The following is a 21594-nucleotide window of genomic DNA, read 5'->3' on the forward strand; positions in this document are numbered from 1 at the left end:
CTGTCATGGTTTAGTCCCTGGCATCTCACACCTGTACCGTGGGAACAGCAGTCTGCCTACTCTTCCATCCTAAAGCTGGCTACATTATGGGAGGCTTTCAGTAGAATTGGGTTTGGGTGTGCATTTGCTGCCCCTTTCTGGTCTTTAGCAACTATAGCTGGCAGCTGCTGATAAATAACCTTTCCACTCTGATAGGTGGTAACACTTGTGGGTGGAAGTGCTTATTCTGATGTTTTGCATTAGATCACATCTTGTCATGGTTATAGATAATGTATAGCCTGAATAGTGCTAGGTCAATACACCTTCCCACTATGTAGCTTCATCTTATTAGGTCCTTTCAGCTGGTTTTGATGGAGGGAGGGAAACGTTTAGGGAGGAGGGTGAGCAGAGCTAACTTGAGGAAAGTTTGAAATTCTTTTTGGTCTCCTTGTTCTTCTCTTTTATTATCCATTCTGCTTTTGTGTCTCATTTCTTCTTGGGAATTTGCCTATTGAGAAACACATTGGAATTACCACTGCTATGAAATATCACATATCATTAATTTGGAACCTACTGAGTGCTTGCCATATGCTAGAACCCTTGCCAGAGTCAGTGAGACTTAGTCCTTGGCTTCAAGGAGTTCTCTGTCGAATGCCCAGAAGACTCAAGTGAATACATATTTGCATAGCCAAATGATTAATGCTATGTTAGAGCACAGAATAGAGGCCACTAATTCAGCAGTAGTGGTTGGGATTGGAGTGAGGTTACAATCAGGAGACTTGGCAGTGGATGTGATGACAGCACAACCTGATTCCTGACAGTGTTAACAGTGGGAAACTGCCTCTTCATTATAAAGGTCATGGACTCCCAACAGGAAGGCCATTCTCTACCCAACACCTTCTTTGGCAGGTCCCAAAAGTGTATACCATTTTTTTTTCCTCTGATATTTTTTCTCTACGTGAGTGCTTCTTCAGCATCTGGACAAGTGATTTTTAATCTGCAGCTCTTGAATCATGCGTTTGAACACCTTAAAATAAGAGATGCCTCTCCTTTTTTGTTCTCTACTAGCCAACATTCTCCAAATATGGACATCAGTGACAACAAACAAAAGAGAAATGGGACCTGCTCTTGAGGAGTTTACAGTTTCATGGGGGAAACAGACATTTAGTAAATACTGGAAGGTATTGTGAAAAAAGTGTCAAAGAAAGACCATAGCCTCAGAGTCAGCTCTCCTATAAAGGTCCTTCAGATAATCATCTTGTTTAGATAAGTCTGTGATGTCTTAGAAATGCAAAATTTAGAACCAAATGAAATTTTATATTTACTGTTTGGCAGACTGTTTGTCACTTTTGTATAATTTATTTATGGTTATTGTTTATGCTGTGTGCTAGAAAGTGTATTTTCAGCAGTAGAACCCTTCATAGTCACAAGATTAGAAGTTTGTTTTCCAGAAGCAGTTTGTGAGTTTCAGTATGAGATCTTCCTTACATGTATCCTAAGATTATATTGTTCCTCCTTTGTAAAAAGTAAGGAAAAGGGAGCCTGGTTGACTTGGTTGGTTAAGTGTCGGACAACTCTTGATTTCAGTTCAGGCCATGATCTCAACAGGTTGTGAGATCGAGCCTAGAGTAGGGCTCTGTGCTAACAGCACAGAGACTGCTTGGGATTCTCTCTCTCTCTCTCTCTCTCTCTCTCTCTCTCTCTTTCTCTCTTTCTCTCTTTCTCTTTCTTTCTCTCTCTCTTTCTCTTTCTCTCTCTCTTTCTCTCTTTCTCTCTCTCTCTCTCTCTCTCTCTCTCTCTCCCCCTCTCTCCCTCTCCCTCCCTCTCTCCCTCCCTCCCTCCCTCTGCCTCTCTGTCTGTGTCTCTCTCTCAAAATCAATAAACTTAAAAAAAAAAATAAGGAAAAGACAGGCACCTGGCTGGCTCAGTTGTTGGAGCATGTGACTCTTGATCTCAGGGTTGTGAGTTTGAGCCCCATGTTGGGTGTAGAGATTAGTTAATAAAATCTTTATTTAAAAATTTTTTTTAATGTTTATTTTTGAGAGAGAGATAGAGCACAAGCAGGGAAGCGGGAGAGAGAGAGAGAGAGAGAGAGAGAGAGAGTGAGAGAGAGAGAGAGAGAAGGAGGGAGAGGGAGAGGGAGAGGGAGGAAGAGAGAGGGAGAGAGACACATAATCCGAAACAGGCTCCAGGCTCTGAGCTGACAGCACAGAGCCTGACTCAGGGCTTGAAATCAGGATCAACGAGATAATGACCTGAGCCGAAGTTGAACGTCCAACCGACTGAGGCATCCAGGTGCCCCCAAAATAAAATCTTTAAAAAAATAATAAGGGAAAGACTGCAACTCTGACAAGAAATTTAATTCCAAGTTCAGTTGGCTAACCAGCAAATTCTACCAAACAATTAAAGAATTAATTTGTAACCTCAGTCTTACAGAAACTAGAGTAGAGAAAGAGAAAACATTCCCGATTCATTTCTTTTTTAATAAAATGTTTTTATTTATTTGAGAGAGAGAGCGTGTGCATGCAGGGGAAGGGCAGAGAGAGAGGGAGAGAGAGGGAGAGAATCTCAAGCAGGCTCCACTGCTGCTAGCAGAGTCTGACCCCCAGGGCTCAGTCCTGTGAACCGTGAGATCATGGCCTGAGCAGAGACCCAGAGTTGGGCGCTTAACTGACTGAGTCATCCAAGCATCCCATCCCCAATTAATTTCTATCTTATCTTATCTTATCTTATCTTATCTTATCTTATCTTATCTTATCGAGAGAACAAGCAGGAGAGGGGCAGAGAGAGAGAGACAGAGGATCTGAAATAGGCTCTGTGCTGACAGCAGAGAGCCTAGTGTGGGGCTTGAAGTCATAAACCAGGAGATTGTGACCTGAGCAAAAGTCAGACACTTAACCAGCTGAGCCACCCTGGTGCCCCCCTCCCCGCTCCCCCCCCCCCAATTAATTTCTAAGGCTAGCATAATCTTTGTAAAAAAAACTTGATGAGGACATTATAAAAATGGAAAATAACAGCTAATTTCATTTAAGAGCACAGATGTTGGGGCACCTGGGGGCTTAGTCTGTTAAGCATCTGACTCTTGATTTTGGCTCAGTTCGTGATCTCACCGTCATGGGATCAAGCTCTACACGGATCGAGGAGCCTGCTCGGGATTCTCCCTCTGCCCCTCCCCTGCTTGCATGCTCTCTCTCTCTCTCTCTCTCTCTCTCTCTCTCAAAAATAAATAAACATTTAAAAAAATTTTAAAAACATTTCTCTCCCCCTCTCTCCCTCAGAACAAAACAAAACATAGATGTAAAAATCCTAATCATCATGTTAGCAAAACAAATCCAACAATATATAATAAGGGTAATAAATAAGACAGGATTTTATTAGGAATGCAAAATTGGTTTAATATCCAAAACCAGTCAGTGTCAGGGCACCTGGGTGGCTCAGTAGGTTAAGTGCCTGACTCTAGACTTTGACTCAGGTCATGATCTCGAGGTTCATGAGTTCGAGCCCTGGACTCTCCATACTGGCAGTGTGGAGCCTCTTGGGATTCTCTCTCTCTGTCTCTGTTTCTCTGCCCTCCTCAGCTCACTCTCTCTCTCTCTCAAAATAAATAAACTTCAAAAAATGTATCTTTACAACAACAACAACAAAACAAATCCAGTGAATATAATTCATATATTTTAAAAAAAAAATTTTTTTTAATGTTTATTTTTGAGAGAGAGAGACTGTGAGCAGAGGAGGGGCAGAGAGAAAGGGAAACACAGAATCTGAAGCAGGCTCCAGGCTCTGAGCGGTCAGCACAGAGCCCGATGTGGGGCTCCATCTCACTAATCATGAGATCATGTCCTGAGCTGAAGTCGGACACTTAACCGGCTGAGCCACCCAAGTGCCCCAATGTAATTCACATATTAACAGAAAAATTATATGATGGCACAAAAACAGACACATAGACCAATGGAATAGAATAGAAACCCCAGAACTAGACCCACAAACGTATGGCCAACTCATCTTTGACAAAGCAGGAAAGAACATCCAATGGAAAAAAGACAGCCTCTTTAACAAATGGTGCTGGGAGAACTGGACAGCAACATGCAGAAGGTTGAAACTAGACCACTTTCTCACACCATTCACAAAAATAAACTCAAAATGGATAAAGGACCTAAATGTGAGACAGGAAACCATCAAAACCTTAGAGGAGAAAACAGGAAAAGACCTCTCTGACCTCAGCCATAGCAATCTCTTACTCGACACATCCCCAAAGGCAAGGGAGTTAAAAGCAAAAGTGAATTACTGGGACCTTATGAAGATAAAAAGCTTCTGCACAGCAAAGGAAACAACCAACAAAACTAAAAGGCAACCAACGGAATGGGAAAAGATATTCGCAAATGACATATCGGACAAAGGGCTAGTATCCAAAATCTATAAAGAGCTCACCAAACTCCACACCCGAAAAACAAATAACCCAGTGAAGAAATGGGCAGAAAACATGAATAGACACTTCTCTCAAGAAGACATCCTGATGGCCAACAGGCACATGAAAAGATGTTCAGCGTCGCTCCTTATCAGGGAAATACAAATCAAAACCACACTCAGGTATCACCTCACGCCAGTCAGAGTGGCCAAAATGAACAAATCAGGAGACTATAGATGCTGGAGAGGATGTGGAGAAACGGGAACCCTCTTGCACTGTTGGTGGGAATGCAAATTGGTGCAGCCGCTCTGGAAAGCAGTGTGGAGTTTCCTCAGAAAATTAAAAATAGACCTACCCTATGACCCAGCAATAGCACTGCTGGGAATTTACCCAAGGGATACAGGAGTACTGATGCATAGGGCCACTTGTACCCCAATGTTCATAGCAGGACTCTCAACAATAGCCAAATTATGGAAAGAGCCTAAATGTCCATCAACTGATGAATGGATAAAGAAATTGTGGTTTATATACACAATGGAATATTACGTGGCAATGAGAAAAAATGAAATATGGCCTTTTGTAGCAACGTGGATGGAACTGGAGAGTGTGATGCTAAGTGAAATAAGCCATACAGAGAAAGACAGATACCATATGGTTTCACTCTTATGTGGATCCTGAGAAACTTAACGGGAACCCATGGGGGAGGGGAAGGAAAAAAAAAAAAAAGAGGTTAGAATGGGAGAGAGCCAAAGCATAAGAGACTGTTAAAAACTGAGAACAAACTGAGGGTTGATGGGGGGTGGGAGGGAGGAGAGGGTGGGTGATGGGTATTGAGGAGGGCACCTTTTGGGATGAGCACTGGGTGTTGTATGGAAACCAATTTGTCAATAAATTTCATAAAAAAAGGAAAAAAAAAAAGAAAAAAAAAAGAAAAATTATATGATTACCTCATGCAGGAAATTTTGATAAAATTAAACATCCCTTTATAATAAACTTTTAACAATTTAGAAATAAAAGAGAACTCTTTTAATTGCTATAGGGATCTGCAAAAACCTACTGCAAACATCATACTTAGTGGTGAAATGTTGGAAGTTTTCTAGTTTGGGAATTAAATAAAAATGCCTATTCTCATTGTTTCTATTTAGCACTGTACTAGAGGTCCTAGCCAGTGCAGTAAGACAAGACAAAAGGAAAAATGTATTTGAAAAAAAGAAATTGAATGGTCATTATTTTCTGCCAACAGGATTATATATATATATAGAAAATTCAAAAAGATTATGCTAAACTATTAGAATTAATTATATGTAATTATATGTAATTATATATTATAGCTATATAATTATATAATATACATGTATATAATTATATCATATTTTTAGAATTAGTAATTATATACAAAACCTGGAATAAATCAAAGAACAAAAATATGTAAGACTTGTACAGAAAATATGAAGCATTATTGAAAATATTTTATTATTTTAAAAAAATGTTTATTTATTTTTGAGAGAGAGCACGAGCAGAGGAGGGACAGAGAGAGAGGGAGCCCCAGAATTAGAAGCAGGCTCCAGGTTCTGAGCCGTCAGCACAGAGCCCTACCTAGGGCTCGAACCCATGAACCGTGAGATCATGACCTGAGCTGAAGTCAGACGCTTAACTGACTGAGCCTCGGTATAGTTTTATTTTAAAAGTGAGGGGACTTAAATTACTTGAGTACTTCAGGAAGAAGTTTTTAGCAGTCATTCAGTTTTTTCCTATGTTGTAAAAATTGATTTTAAAGAGCAGTTTTGGAGTCAGAAGTCTCAAAAAGCTCTTGCTGCAATCAATTACTTTGTCTACAAGTGCTGTGCTATCCCTAGCCACATGTGGCTATTTAAACTGATTCTGATCGATTCATTAGATACACTAGCCTCATTTTGAGTGCTCAGTAGCCACATGTGGCCTTCTTTTGGATGGTGCAGATATTGGCCATATCTATCACAGAAAGTTGTATTGGACACCCTTCCAAGAAGGCTTTGTATCTTTTTGAACAGACACCAAATAAAATTTTAGGAAGACTGGGGTTGAGCAATTGCTCTCTTACAATTTACCACCTGCCACATTAGTAGGTCAAAAGTGGCCCAGTTTAAAGCCTATCCCACTGATTGGGTGTTTATTAGAAAGATAACTAGATTTTCTGGTGAAGAAAACTAGAGAAAAAGTTACAGTACAAATATCAAACTATCCAACCTTGAGTTGTGGGATTACTGTTTACATCTGGGCAGACTTCTTGGGTTAAGCCCTAGGAGCCCAGGTAGCTAAGATCATAACCACGAGAAGATTTCTTGTGGAGTTTGCCTCACAAAGAATTGGCTGAGGCCCAGGGGGATTCACAGGCGCTTTAAAGGGTGGAAACCCTGGAGGACTGTAATTGATTTTTGCTGCTGGAATTTAGCACTTGAGGAATCTGGCTTTTAAGATTAGAGAGTTCTCAAATGGTAATTTCCCTTCCCTTTCCCATTTTTTTTTTCTTTTTTTCCTCCTATCACCACGGAGCCAATATCCAAGTATACAAGAAAAGTGGTTTCAAGAGGGTCTGGATTATGTAAGGAAGCTTGTGCAGCTGAGGTTCTGCTGGAAGATCTGTAATGCTAGATGAGTCTACAGCAGTAGACTGGGAATTGTGAGTGACTCACAAGTTAGGAACAGATTGCATTGGATGCATCTAAAGGTGTGGATGGGATTTATGACTCTTGTTATGAAATGAAGAAAAAAATAAAAAACTTTACAGTTTGGATGTAATCATTTCCAAACTGCCTGCTTTGGAAGACTGACAGTGTTGGGGAGGAAGAGTCAGCTAGGTAACAGGACTACATAATGGGGGTATGGGGCTGCGGGAGGGGATGTGTTTATTGGAGCCTGTTATATCCTTCTAGCTTCTCTTTGTCCAGGAATTGTAAAAGCTTGTGATTTATTGCTGGAACTTTAATTCAGAGTTGCTAAGCACTTGGCTGTTGTATTTCAGGCTGTAGGTTTGGACCATGGTGTTACAGAACCAGTGCTCAGTCAGACATGGGAGATAAATGTACACAAATAATTACCATATAGTGTTAATCATAGGTAGAAATTCAGAGGATCCTGGAACATCAGTTTAGTCTGATTCCTTAATTTTCTGCTAGAGGCAGCTGAGGCCCAGAGCAGGAAGGAGACTGGTGTAAGGTAACGCTAGAAGGACTAGAACCTGAGTTTTGTTTTGTTTTTTTGTTTGTTTGTTTTTTTTACCGATTGGACTATCCTAAAATGTGATCACCATCCTTGAAGGCATCATCTAATTCCTATCTGCTTAAAGACCACTTCTTGCATGATGTCCCCTTGACAGCCCTCCTCGCCTCCAATACTACTTAACTGTCCTTTTCTTGAATTTATTGTGCTTTTATGGAATATATTTCTTCCCTTTTAGATCCTGAAGGTGATCAGGACAAGCACCATGTCGGCTGTGGTCTTTGTACCTCTTCATTTCCCATCCTTAGCAGCGTCTGAATAACTGTCAGGTTTAAAGTTTCCAACCTGCTTGCTTCTTTGTGAGATACCTTGATCTAATCACCTCCTTTTGCATCAATAAAAATTCCACTTCTCGGGTCACATGAATACATATTTCGAATTGAGTGAAGTCAGTTACTGTTTGCTCAGTTCCGGAGGAGGGAGGAGGCAGGGGCCAGCAGCCATACTGTAGAGTGAGAAGATGTGTACGTTTTGAGAGACAGGGCCGACTCCAGGGTCGCGTTCGGTAGCTTGGGCCTTGCTGAGCGCGCGGCTAGAGATGCGGGCTGGGCCGGGCTGCGCAGGGACGCCGTGCGACGGGCTCTGTTGCCGGAACTAGTCCCAGTCGCGCGCCCGGACGCGCGCAGTGCCGCCCCGCCCCCTCCCCCGCGGGGTGGAAACAAAGGGGGCTCGGCGCGCGGAGTCGAGCCTTGGGGGAAAGGGGCGGAGCGTCTGGCGGTTTCGCGCTTTGGGCTCGCTAGGTTCGTTCCTGTAAGGGGACTGGGTGGAGAGGAGGGCGGCGACCCAAACCAGAGAAGTGGGAGTGCCGCGTGCTCGCGCATCCTGCGGCCTGGCGGTGAGGGGCGTCGCCTGCGCGCGCAGCGGAGGGTAGTGCGCCGGCGCGCGGCACGCCGTGTTCGTGAGCACCGAGGTGGGGTGCGGCGGGCGGGACGGTGTCGCGGCCCCGGCAATTAGGGCCCGGGGGCCGAGAGGATGGAGCCCCCGAGGCGTTAGCCGACTCTGTCAGCTCCGAGCGTGCAGCTGCTTCCTGGCGCGGCCCGTGTGATGGTGCCGGGAGGAAGGAAGCGCCGTGACAGCGCCTCGGTCGGATCCCGGGTTCCGGGGGTGAGGAGGCCCGGGGACGGCGGAGCTGGCGAGCTGGCCGCTGGCTGGGCGAGCGGTCACAATAGGAGGCGGCGGCCCAGCGCGGAGCCGCGGGAGCAGCCCCGCAGGGCGGAGCTTCCCCTCGCAGGTACTGGCCGCCCGGCCGTTGGTTCCCGCGTGAGGGCGGGCCGGGCCCGAGCCGTAGGCCGTAGGGAGCCTGCGGGGCCGTTCCCGGCAACCAGGAGGAGGTGTGGTTGCCCGGTGCTTGGCGGGCGCGGCCGGGCGGCCCGGCGCTCTTTGTTCCCGTGGCGGCGGCGAGGAGGTGTGGGTGCAGCCAACGGGAGCGCCGGCCCGCCGCCACCTGGCAGATGGCCTCGCTCCCTCTCGTTTTGCCGAGGCGCAGGTGAAATGATGTCACCCAGGAGAACGCGGAACCCGTTCGGAAGGGTCCTTTCGCGTCCTTCTGCCGCTGCGGGTTTCTGGACAGGCTGCGTTTTGTTCTCAGGGGATGGAAGTTCTTTCAGGGTTGAAGAATGAGAAAGGTTGGTTTTGAACCAGGAATTTTCCAAATTATCGAGGGCCAAAGAAAATAAAGTTTTTGTTTGCGTTGTGTAGGACTTGTAAAAGACACAGCTTTTTCTTTGTGCCACAAAAGTTGGGTATGCTAATTCTTCCACCATAAATAGAAATGAACACTTCAACGTATGTCATTGCTGGCATCATATGAATTGCTTTCTCTTACGTGGCACACTTTGAAAATTTAAGTGTATGCAACTCAAACACAATTGGTTTGTTACTTTAAAATTGCAAGCCTTTTGGGATCTTGTTTGGCCTTGATTACAGGTACTATTGTTAATATTTCAATTCCTTTAAATAGGAAGCAGCCCTGGTAACTGAGCTCCAGTTAAAAAACAATCCATTCTCCGTGTTTGTATAATCAAAACTTAATAAAAATATAAGGACAGTTGGGATGAAAGTAAAATTGTCTTCGGAAAACACTGGCCATACGAATAGATGGGACTTCTATAGAAGTAACAATACAGACCAAATTTTGTATATATATTTTTTATTTTTTATAAATATATATAAATGTATATAGTATATAAATATAAATAAATATATTTGTATATAATTTATATATTGGGACATACTTGCAGTCGGAATATGAAATTACTAACTGGATTTTTAAATGAGAATTGTATCTCTTCACATACTCTTCTTTCTCCAGTTCTTGCTAGTTTGTAAACTTATTGGCATAATATGTTTCACTTTTTGAAAGCATACTAAACTTAAATCATTTCATTACATGAGTTCAGTTTTAAGCTGATTTCTATAATTTTTCTGTAAGACTTATCTCTAAGAGATTTGGTAGACTTTAGAGGCTATAGTTAAAAAAATTTCACCACAAACTGGCCATGTGGGCCCCAGGACCTCATCTGTAAAATATGAAAGTTGGATTTAAACGTTGGCTATGGTCCCTCCACCTCTGATATCTTCTGTGATTCTAGAAGGTAATTTCTGTTTCTGTACTTGTCGAGGTTTATATACTCATTCTGTTTTTATCGCTGAACTGAAGGTTGCAAGTATTAATCTGAGTAAATGTTCAGAATTTACTAGAGCGACCTGACTTTTGAGGAAGGTGGATATAAGATGGCATAATTAGACATAACTGAATCTGTTAGCATCATAATGTGGAGTGTAGGTCTATTGTCTCTCTGCCAACAGCTTTGGATGAACCTTTTAGTTACATTACCAGACTATTTGTGCTCATTTTTACTTTATTTCAAGGTTGTGGTGGGAAGTATGGGTGAGAAATCCTCAAAAATCTCAAATGATTGGTCTGTATGGAAAGTTCATTGGTCAAGATTATCTTTGTCTTCTACTTCCAGTCTGTTCCATCTATTTCTCTGTGCTGTCCCAGTCCCAGCTTTGTTTAGCCACCTTCAGTTTGTAATTCACTGTGCTGGTTTGTGGGTAGTGTCAGGGTCTACTAAATAGTTTTGGTTATTTTCCTTTTAACTACATATATCAGACCTGTGTTTTCACTTCTGTTTTACTTTAGTTAACTCATAGCTTGTTTTATTTTTCTCTGGAGGGAGCATAAAGATTGTAAACACATTTGAATGCAGTTTTGGTCTAGTTCATTCAGCAAATGTTAAATTCTTGAAGTGACTACCTTGTCTGGAGGAGATCAAGCAAATGCTTCAACTCTATAGTAAATTAACAAGTGAGAATTTGAGCAAAAAGAGGAAGAGGGACCATCTACACAGTCTCGTTTTTCCTCACATCCTGTATCTTTTCATGTTCCTTTTTTAAGGATGTCAGCACCTTCTCACTCTATGTTAGAAGGGCCCTATTTAGTTCCTCTTGAATTGCCCCTCACTAGACTGAGTCTTGGAGGGCAAGAATAATTTTTCCCCATGTATTCACAGCATGTAGCACATAGTAGGCCTGCTATAAATATTTGAATTAATTATGAATTTTATTTAAGAATTACAGTGATCCGGGGCGCCTGGGTGGCGCAGTCGGTTAAGCGTCCGACTTCAGCCAGGTCACGATCTCGCGGTCCGTGAGTTCGTCGGGCTCTGGGCTGATGGCTCAGAGCCTGGAGCCTGTTTCCGATTCTGTGTCTCCCTCTCTCTCTGCCCCTCCCCCGTTCATGCTGTGTCTCTCTCTGTCCCAAAAATAAATAAATGTTGAAAAAAAAAATTAAAAAAAAAAAAGAATTACAGTGATCCTATACACACTTTTTTTCAAATAGTTATGTATTTACATACATAAATTTTTTGTATTGATTTGGACTGGTCATGGTCTGGATACTTTCCAAATCTATGTAATTCTTAGAAATCTTGAAGAGGCACTTTAGAACAGTGCTCTAAGAGGTTACCAGCCTAAATAAAATTATTTTAGATGTATTTCCTTGCTGGGAGAATAATCCTTGGGCAGGCAAATCTGGATGTGGAAGGAAAAGAAAATAACTTTTTTTTAAAGTTTATTTATTTATTTAGAGAGAGCACACACTCACGTGAGTGGGGAAGGGGAGAAAGAGAGGGAGAGAATATCCCAAGCAGGTTCTGCACTGTCATCACAGAGCTTGATACAGGGCTCGAACTCACAAACTGTGAGATCATGACCTGATAATCTAGACCAAGAGTCAGATGCTTAACCGACTGAGACACCAGACACCCCAGAAAAGAACTTTTATTTAAAATAATATGTAGCTCAAAAAAAAAATGTAACTCTTATTTTCCCTAACCTTTATGAACGCCTTCTCAAAAGATGTAATGGTTAGAGACCTCCTTAGTTGCATGTACATCCACCCTCTTCCGAGTAACTTATGGGACTGTGGGGGTAGGGAAAGAATGGTGGAGCCTTTCAGCTATTTTCAGTAACCCTGGTTCTGTTGTGCTCCCAGAAAGACATGAACCCAGTTTGTTGTTTGCCTTAACTCAAGAATAAAAATAATAGTTTTAAAAAATGATTGCCCCAGGGGTGCCTGGGTGCCTCAGTCAGTTAAGCATCCAACTCCGTTTCAGCTGAGGTCATGATCTCATGAGAATGTGAGAACAAGCCCAGCATGACTCTGCATTGACACACAGTGTGGAGCCTGCTTGGGATTTTTTCTCTCCCTCTCTCTCTGCCGCTCCCCTGCTCCTGCCCTTACTCGCTCGCTGCCTACCCCCCCCCCCCAATAAACAAACATTAAAAAAAAAGAGAGATTGCTTCAGTGCTAAATAGCAGTGATCTTTCCCTCAGTAGGTAGTAGCAGTCCTTGAATGGTCTGTGTAATAGACCAGCAAGCATATAGACCATTATTTTATTTAGCAGATACTTATTTGTTTTAAACATTTAGGTTACTTCTAGTTCCCTTTTAAATTGTTGCTGTACTGTGATGAACCTGTGTATGCATGTGGTTTTTCCCATATTTTGGGGTATTCCCATGTTTTAGATTATAACCTGGGAATTTATCAGATGAAAGATTACTGATTCAAACTGTCCAAATAGTTGATAAAATCTACCTGATTACTTTCCAGGATATTAACATTTGCCATCATGGCAGCTGTGAGAATATGTGGATTTTTAGATAACTTGGATTCGACTTTTTCATTTTTAAGGTATCCAGTCTTGGACTTAGAGGAAGGAGTAAAAGACTTGGTGGGGTCAACATTAAGCACTTGACTTTTTATTGTTTGTTTTGGTTTTTTCTTCTTCTATTAGGCTGTGATTTGAGTCCTTTTGACCAGGTGGTATGCTGTTAGTAACAATGAACAGTTTTTTTTTTTTTCTGGAGAGTAATGTGGCTGTTTTGGAGAAGACTATTTGGGCCTTTGAGCAATTTATTTTGAAGAAAGTAGATTATTTTAATGCTGGCCTAGAAGTCCTGTACCTGCATATCCTCTACCACACCTTTATAAGAAAAATGTAAATGAATGAAGAAGGAAGCTGTCACCAGAGGTGATTTTGGAGGAAGCAAGTTATGGGACAATATCTGGACCTAAGTCCTATGTTATTTTTAGCATCATAACTGATAACAATTACACCGTTCAAGACAGATGTTAAATTGTGGGTTATATTATCCCACAGGGAAAGGCCACATTAAACAAGATGGCCTAAAATAGTGTTGTATTAGTGCTTAAAAGGTTAAACTGTTTTCTCTGACTTTTCTGAAACAGGTGCTTTCTTAGTTATGCTGGGTAAATTAGTTATATAGTTACATGTAAACAAACATTAAAGATGAGAAGTATAGGGAGTTGCAGATTAATCAGGTCTCAGGGATGTTTTCTTGGCAGGACTTTTTAAACATAGGTTGCATCCTGAGAGAAGATTGAGTTACCGTATCTTTGTAATGTTCAACAGTTGCCAGACTAGAGAAAAACAGAATTGTATCTGCTTCCAGATACAGTACACTGTAAGTAATTTTGAATGACGAAGGTATAGGGAAGTAGTGGAAGGTTACGTCAGAAACAGTTTACAAGGAAACATTTACTTTTTGAATACTTAAAATAACTTTAAATAGACTTTATGAAATAGTTTTTTACTAACTAGATTATAAAGAAGATGTTACTTTTAAAATCCTTAAATTACAAGGTGTTTTAGTGGATTGAGCATGAATTTTAGAGCCAGATAGATTTAGCTTCAAATTACGGCTCTGCAGCTTTAAGCAAGTCGGTTAACCCTAACTTGGAGTGTGTAAAGATCAGAGAGCCCCAGTTCAGTTCCTAGCATGAAGTTAGCTATTACCAGATTGAAGTTTTAAAAACTGCTATATTGCTTAGATTAAAAAAAAAAATGTCGTAATTTGTATCTTTCATCAAATTAATACAGCTAAAATTCTGGAGAAGAAACTTTCTTCAGGTATACAACACTTTCGATTTGACACATATATGTCATGTTAGTTTTCTATTGTATGTAACAAATTACCTCACATTTAGTAGTTTAAAACACAAATCTGTTATCTCATGGTGTACATGGGTCAGGAATCATGGGTTAGCTGCAGGGCCCTCTGTTCAGAGTCTTACTTGGCTGGTGCCATGATGTCATCAGAGGTTTGATGTCCTCTCCGAAGCTCAGTGGCTGTTGGTTCAGTACGGCTCTTGTAATTGTAGGACTGAAGTCCCCCCATTTTCTTGTTAGCAGTCAACGGGTGAACGATTCAGCTCCTAGAGGGTGCCCTCCTGTCTGCCACATTGCCCTCTTCATATGCCTTCTGGCAACATAGCAGTTGTCTGCAGGTTTGGAGGAGAATCTCTTTTGAAGAGTTCTTCTTTTAAGAGCTTTCTCTAACTCCGGTCTGCCTTGATTAATTTAAAATCAACTGACTTGGGATCTTAATTCACTTGAAAATCCCTTCACTTCTGTGAAGGGGTTCATATCATTAGGTTATATAATTTAACCTAACCATGGAAATGAAATCCACACTATTTACAGTCCTGCCTACACACCATGGAGTAATGGATTATACAGGAGATGTGTACCAGAGGTGGGAATCTTGGAGGCCTTCCTTCTTAAGAATTCTGCCTCACGTGGACATACAAAATAATTGTGTGTGATTTTATCTTATCCAATGGGTGCACCTGGTTTCATGCCCATCTTATTTTGTCCTGGATCTATATAAACTACAGCATTTGAATATACCTTTTCTCCATTATATTGTTCTCCCTCTTTATAGGCATGGAGCTTCTGACCAAAGGAAATTGTCATAGGTAGAAGAGGAATATGCTTGAAAATTATTAACTTATGACCACAAGGGTCAGGGTTGGCCAGTTTCTTGTTTGGTTGGTTGGTTGGTTTTATACCTCTATAGGACTGAAATCTTAAGTTTTCAAAGAAACAGAGAATTAAGGAGAGGAAACCTGACCCTCTGATTTCTGTTGACCAAGCTAGCTACTTGTGCTAGCAGTCTATAAGAGTGCTACTCATGCAGACTGCTTTAGAGATGACAGTTGAAGGCAAGTGAGCTTATTAAAACACTCTTCAAAGGTACCTTGCAAACTATAAGCTTAAGAAGATTGCAAAAAGAATATGAAACTTAAAGGAACAGACTGTTTTGAGAAGAGAATGGCTTTAAAGTGGTGAAATCCTTAGATTGAGGAGTCAGGAATGTGAAATACACTTCTTTCTATGAAATCTTTTATATGTCTTCAGATAAACTCAAGGCTCCTACCTCTATTCTAATTTTTGCCGGTATTGCATTTAATACATTATCCTATAGTTGGCTGCTTTGCATCCTTTTTTTTTTTTTTTTTTTTTTTTTTTTTTTAACTGCAGTAAGCTCCTTGAGGGTGGGATCCATGTTTTATCTTCTTTCCTAACAACTCTTGACTTGGGGAGGCAGTCATAAATGTTCCTTGATTCAGCACTTCATACCTCATCATAGTGGTAAAGAATATTGGCACATTCATGTTTGTGGTGTGGAGACAAGTTTTAGCTCATGTCAAAACATTTTAGTAGTAGTAGTAGTAGCAGCAGCAGCGGCAGTAGTAGTGAATTGTAAAGTTAGTGCCTTCAAGTGATATACTTTTACTCCTAGGAAGGTGTTTGGAAGCACTTTTAGTCTTACGAACAGGCCTGGTTATCTGTTTACCAGGCTCATAGCAAACCAGAACAAAAAATGGGCTAAGGAAGGTTATTGTAGAAGTATTATTAATATAATTAGCATGCTACTTCATGCTCTGTCTCTGCCTTCCTCTCTGGTTACTTCTGTACTGGCTAGCCATACTGAACATTCTGCAGTTTCTTGACAACACTGCTGTCTTTTGCCAGTTACCTCTCCGTAGCACCCAGTGCCTAGCAGTATCATAGAAAGATGATACTCTGTATATTGTACGGTGATTTGCTTTTGTTTCTTTTTCATAGCATATACTTTTTGGAGGTAGGAAACCATGTGTATCTTCTTGGTTTAGTGCCTGTCACAGAATAGACATTTATATGTAAGGGAAGAATGAGGCAGTGAAACTGAAAACCAGACACGTGGTCTGAAGCACATGGTCTTCTTCAATGTAGGGATAAGCACATTCACAAACCTTAACTTCCAAAGGTGGTTCACTCCACAGCACAGTGGAACAAGTGATGCTCATAATGTCCATGGTTAAAAATGCTGCAGATTTGAGCATATTTACATATGATGAAGGGAATTAACCTACAATGAAGCCAAGCATTTAAAACATGCAGTCATTTGCTTTGGGGCTTGTGATCATATCCTTTATTCTTAAGAAGGTTGCTAGGTTTGTGTTGAATAGAGCTGAGGTGTCTGCAGACTCTTCTTTTGTATACCTATGGTCACTATAGAAGTTTTGCCGCAAGTGTTCTGAAATCTCTCGTCTTCTTTGCATGATCATATAGGAGGTTAATTAAAAAATAGAATGAAAAAGTATTAGTCTTAGTCCAGATGGACACTAATCTTTCTATACTTAAGATATATGATTTTATGTCAGGTTTTCTTAACATGAAGTCTTATCTGTCCTTTAGGGTTTTAGAATCAATACCAAGAGAAAAGCTATTAATAGGTATTATACGGGAAACACAGGAAAGGTTTTGCATTTTTGAACAGTGCTGTTTTGCCTTTTAAAAAAGTTTTTTTAAGAGAGATCCATTGCCAGAGGCAACCTTTGCCATCCTTATATTTGTTTTGATGTTTAAGATTAATTTTTAATTTCTTTCCAATCTCTGCTAACACAAATATTTAGAAAACCCAGACTGTCCTTCATAGACATGATTCTCCACATTGGTGCGGCTAGCCATGAACTATCCTTTTCTTCTCCCTCTTTTTCCCAGATATCTCCCGGGGCCAATTCAGCACCTCTACCTGGCCATCCTAACAAGGTGATTTGTGAAAGGGTGAAACTTCAGAGCCTGTTCCCTCTCCTCCCAAGTGATCAGAATACTACCGTTCAAGAGGATGCTCACTTCAAAGCTTTCTTCCAGGTTCTTATATATTTACCCTTTCCCTACATAGGGCTGAAAGTCACCGATACATTTTAGGTTGTTTTTAGGAAGGCTTGAAACAAAATTCTCAATATCTTCTTCTTATTTTCTATTGTATGTGGGAATAAGTATTCTTCTTAGAGGCCTTCTTCAATATAACTTAGCCAGCTTTTCTGAAGAATGTCTTCTCTTGAGCTGCTGTTTATTGTTTGACCACTTAATATTCTTTTTTTTTTTTAATCTTTTGTTATCAATCACTTGTGCTAATAGGCCACATTCTATAGGAAAGTAGAAGATATTACAGATATGTGAAATTGTGTAGGAATGGAAAAATGGAAGCATGCAAGATATTTTTTAAAGCCATTACTACTTATTTGTTTATTGCCTAGAGTTTGATAGTGATGTAAATTTCAGAAAGAAAACATGTTTCCGTACCTTCTATTACTTTTGAACCTGTGGATAAAATATGATTAAAATTTTTGTTATGTGTAAAATGAAAATAAATTAAGGCAAGGACTATCATTAGTTTATTGACAAGGTTGCTAGGATGTGCTCAAATAAATTACTGGCTACTAAATTTCCAATCCATTACTGCTAGAGAAGCATGTTTTATAATGGAAGTCAGTATTTTTATTACCAAATGGAAACTAGTTGTAGAATTGCTTCTGCGTTTTAGGGTTGTGGGCCAAGGTATGTATTTGTATATGTGTATATAAATCTGAGGTAGTGAGAGTCGCTAATCAAAACTTGGATTTTGGATAGAGCCATTTTTCTGTTTGTGTGGAAGTGGTAGGTTGGAGCTTAGGACTAGTTCTGAAAGAGAAATGCTTGTGTGATACATTAAATTGAAGATATGAAATTTCTGAGAATAGCTTTGTAGGTGATCCAGGGCTCTGCAATCTGATATTCCTTGGAATTTGTGCCAGATTCTCTGCTTTGCATGTATTGTCTCCTTTGTTTTTAATCCTCCTAACAACACACCAGTCGTGGATGATTTTCTAGATGAAGAAATAGGCTCAGAAAAACTCTGAGATGCCCTGTTACATAGCTAGTTATTGGCAGAGCAGAGACTTAAATTCACCTTTTGCTATTTCTTGTCTCTACTACAGCAATACCACCTGTAGAAATCAACAAGTATTTCTGTAAACACAACACAGTATGTTAAGAGACATAGCTATCTGTATTGAATTAAATGGCATATTGACTACTGTTCTTGATACAGTTGGTCTGCAGTAGCTTGATATTTAGTAGCAAACCAGTATAGCTAAGGAAGAAATTGACTTAGTACCTTCCCTACTGCCACCACTAAACAATTATATGACACTTAATTTGTTTTCTAGACTTCTTTGTGTCTCTAGGCATTAAGTCAGTATTAACTTTAAACTCAAGGAGTTGCTGGCAAATGGAGTAAATTTAAACACGTTTTAAAAATGAAACAAAAAAGAGCCAGTTCCATTTGAGTGTTGCAGAAAGGTGAAAGATATTATTGTTAAATTTTTATTTATATCTCTAAACTTAAATCTTACTTTTTTCTAACTTTAAAACAAGGCCCTCAGTATACTTGGCTCCCAGGGAACTCTGCCCACTTTTTGGCCTACCATTGTTCTGCACGAAGCAAAGTAAATCCTTCTCATATCCCCTTTGAGATACTGTCAGAGACCTTCAACTAATTCTGATAATAAAATTGGATGTGATTTCTTGTTCCAGTTTGCTTTTCTCAGCCCTAGAATATTTACTTTCCATGTGAAAAGGAGAAATCTCCCCATTTCTTATTCTCAGAGTTATTCTTTTAATGGGTTATGTTTTCTTGGCTTTCCCCCAAGTTCCTTCCCTCCTAGCTTTTTTACTTTTCCTTTCCTTTGGAACACTCCGTTTTAAACAGATTCACCTACCTCTTACATTTTTTTTCTTAAAGTATCCTTATCTTAGCTGAAACTAGTCTCTTTTTGGAGGACATCATTTTCCCCGCAGCCTTGTGTAGGAGTAAAAAAGAACTGTTGATTTTTCCTACTCCATACATGGGGATTGAGTATGTATCTAGTAAGTGGGATGGTCATAGAGGACATAGAAGTGTTTGATATTCCCCTGGGTCTTTGTTTCCAACCACCAATTGTCTTTTAAGAAACATCTCATCCTGTTTTGGGCTGTATTTGTTTTTCATCTCCACTCTTTAGCAGTTTTGTCACTGTCCTTGTTTATTAAAAACTTTTCTGTTCTCCTTTTTTACTTGCTTGTTTTAGTCAAAATCTTTCAAATTCTGCATGCTCTTTTAATTTTTAAAATTATGAAATAATTCATATATGAAAGTTACAATGTATAAAGCAGACACATGTATAGTTTAAAAAAAAAAAAAACCACCATGCATCTTAAGAAGTCAGCCATTCCCTATACTTTCGAGGTCTTCATATGACCTTCCATCTATCTACCTGCTGTCTGATACTTGTGCCTTGGGTAAAACTCTTGAGTTTTGTGTTTAGTATCCCTTTGTTTCTCTGTGTGGTTTCATCACATGCAGTATCCTTCAAACAGTATCACTATACTGTTTACTTTCTGAACTTAATATAAATGTTATCATACTTTGTATTTTGTCATTTTGAGACTCATCCATAATGATGCTTGTAGCCATGTATGTAGTTGATTCATTTTTCTTTTAGTGTTTCATTTATATGAATATGCTGTAGTTTATTCCCGTTCTTTTTAATCGACATTTCCAGTAGTTTACAGTTTTTTACTGTTATCACAAGCAGTAGTGTTGCCATGAATATTCTTGTATCCCTTTCCCAGTGTATATTGAGTTGATATTTTAATTTCTGTGAAAATGATGGCTTTGTATATTTGTCAGTCTGAGTTTTCTTACAGAAGAAACGTACATGTGTGGGCATATTTGCATCTCTATAAAAATTAGTCTATATTTAACATTAGAATCAAAGGTACTCCCTATAGTTTTAGAAATTTAAAATTAAGGTATAATTAACATACAGTAAAATTCACCCTTTTGGTGTACAAGTCTGTGACTTTTGATGAATACATACAGATGTGGAACCACCATCTCAAACAAGACAATAGAACACTTTCATCTCCCCCAAAACTCCCTCTTGTCTCTCTCAGCCCCTTACAGTTTTAAAATTAAGTTTCTGTGCCATCAATCAATCCATTGATTGTAATTGTAGATAGTGTGCTTTCATAAAACAGATGCATTGTAGGGAACTTAGATTTCATGTCTAGCACACCCCTTGGTTTCAAGGGTGTATGCATGTATCCTAATGATAGCTGTCTGATACTTTATTTTGTAAATTTACAAAAGTTAATTAGGTGATTGAAATTTTCATGATTGATACACAGAGAAATAGTTTAGGTTTCTGAAAGAGAAGACTAATTATTGTAAAAAAAAAAAAATCTCTTCTCCAACAAATTTATAGACAGTAAAAATTCCAGCCAAAATATTAGAATTTTAATGATTTTAGAAACCTTATAGAGTTATTCTAAATTCATAAGAAAGATTTTCAAAGAAAAGACAGAGGGGAAAAAACCTTTTTTGAAAATTGTTGTAAGGGGCAGTATGCCATAATAGATACTAAATCCTATTACAAAGAAATAACTCCATGTCACTGAGCTCCTTGTTGTTAAACACAGTGGATGTTTTTCAGTCCCCATCTTGCTTGACCTTTTAGTTGAATCCTTGCTCCATTTCACCGAGCCTTCTATCACCACACTCCATCCACTGTCTCATGAACTACTCAGCATGAAATATTTTTTAGAGTTCAATATTGGACCTTCTTTTCACTGTATAAGTTGTTTGGGGAAATTTTGTCCATGTCTGTACCTTCATTAACCTACCATCTATCTGTATACCAAAAACTCCTTAAATTTCTAGTGTCTGGACTTGAGCTGTCTGCAGAACAGCTCTACCTGGTTATCTCAGAGGGATCCCTTGATTTCAAACTGTTCTTATTATCTTCTCCGTTTTCATTGGTTTCGTACTTATGCTTCAGATTTTTTATTTTAACCATTGATTTGTGTTTACAGCTTAAAATTATTACAGTCAGATTCATGATACATAAAATCAAGTGCTTTGGTGGAACTAACATTTGAAAACAAATTACACCATCAAGGTAATGTTTTTGTGAACCAATGAATGATGTTTTGTGTGATTAAACATTAAGAAAAAAAAATAGAACATAAGGTCATTAATATATTCTTAAAAAATTAGCCATTCAGGCCTCCCTAAACCCAGGAAGCCACTCCTGGACTAGCAGTTATGGCCAGTGGTAGTAACATCATTTTCACACAATATTGAATTCTATTCATTATGATAGGACTGCAATGCTATATCACTAGAATCCCTTTTGAAGCACTCACTGCACATATTTCATGAAAATACACTAACTTGAACAATATCAAAAAGCAAAAGTTCTGATTTTTTTTTTTTTTTTTGATGTATGTTT

At 39.6% G+C, this 21594-nt stretch overlaps 1 protein-coding gene across 10 annotated transcripts in view; it reads left to right on the forward strand.

Annotated features, from left to right (window-relative positions):
* Positions 1–21594, forward strand: part of RNF38 (ring finger protein 38) — a 132155-nt gene that overhangs the window by 73134 nt on the left and 37427 nt on the right. For 2 of the 10 annotated variants that reach the window (XM_047829600.1, XM_047829597.1), the window contains one exon: positions 17000–17149. The exons of 2 other annotated variants lie outside the window; for them this stretch is intronic. In XM_047829600.1, the coding sequence (XP_047685556.1) occupies positions 17000–17149 (150 nt within the window). 6 more of the 10 variants (XM_047829603.1, XM_047829596.1, XM_047829598.1 and 3 more) reach the window with 6 other exon arrangements.

This window comes from Prionailurus viverrinus, chromosome D4 (assembly GCF_022837055.1).
Source record: "Prionailurus viverrinus isolate Anna chromosome D4, UM_Priviv_1.0, whole genome shotgun sequence".
Classification (NCBI taxonomy): Eukaryota; Metazoa; Chordata; class Mammalia; order Carnivora; family Felidae; genus Prionailurus; species Prionailurus viverrinus.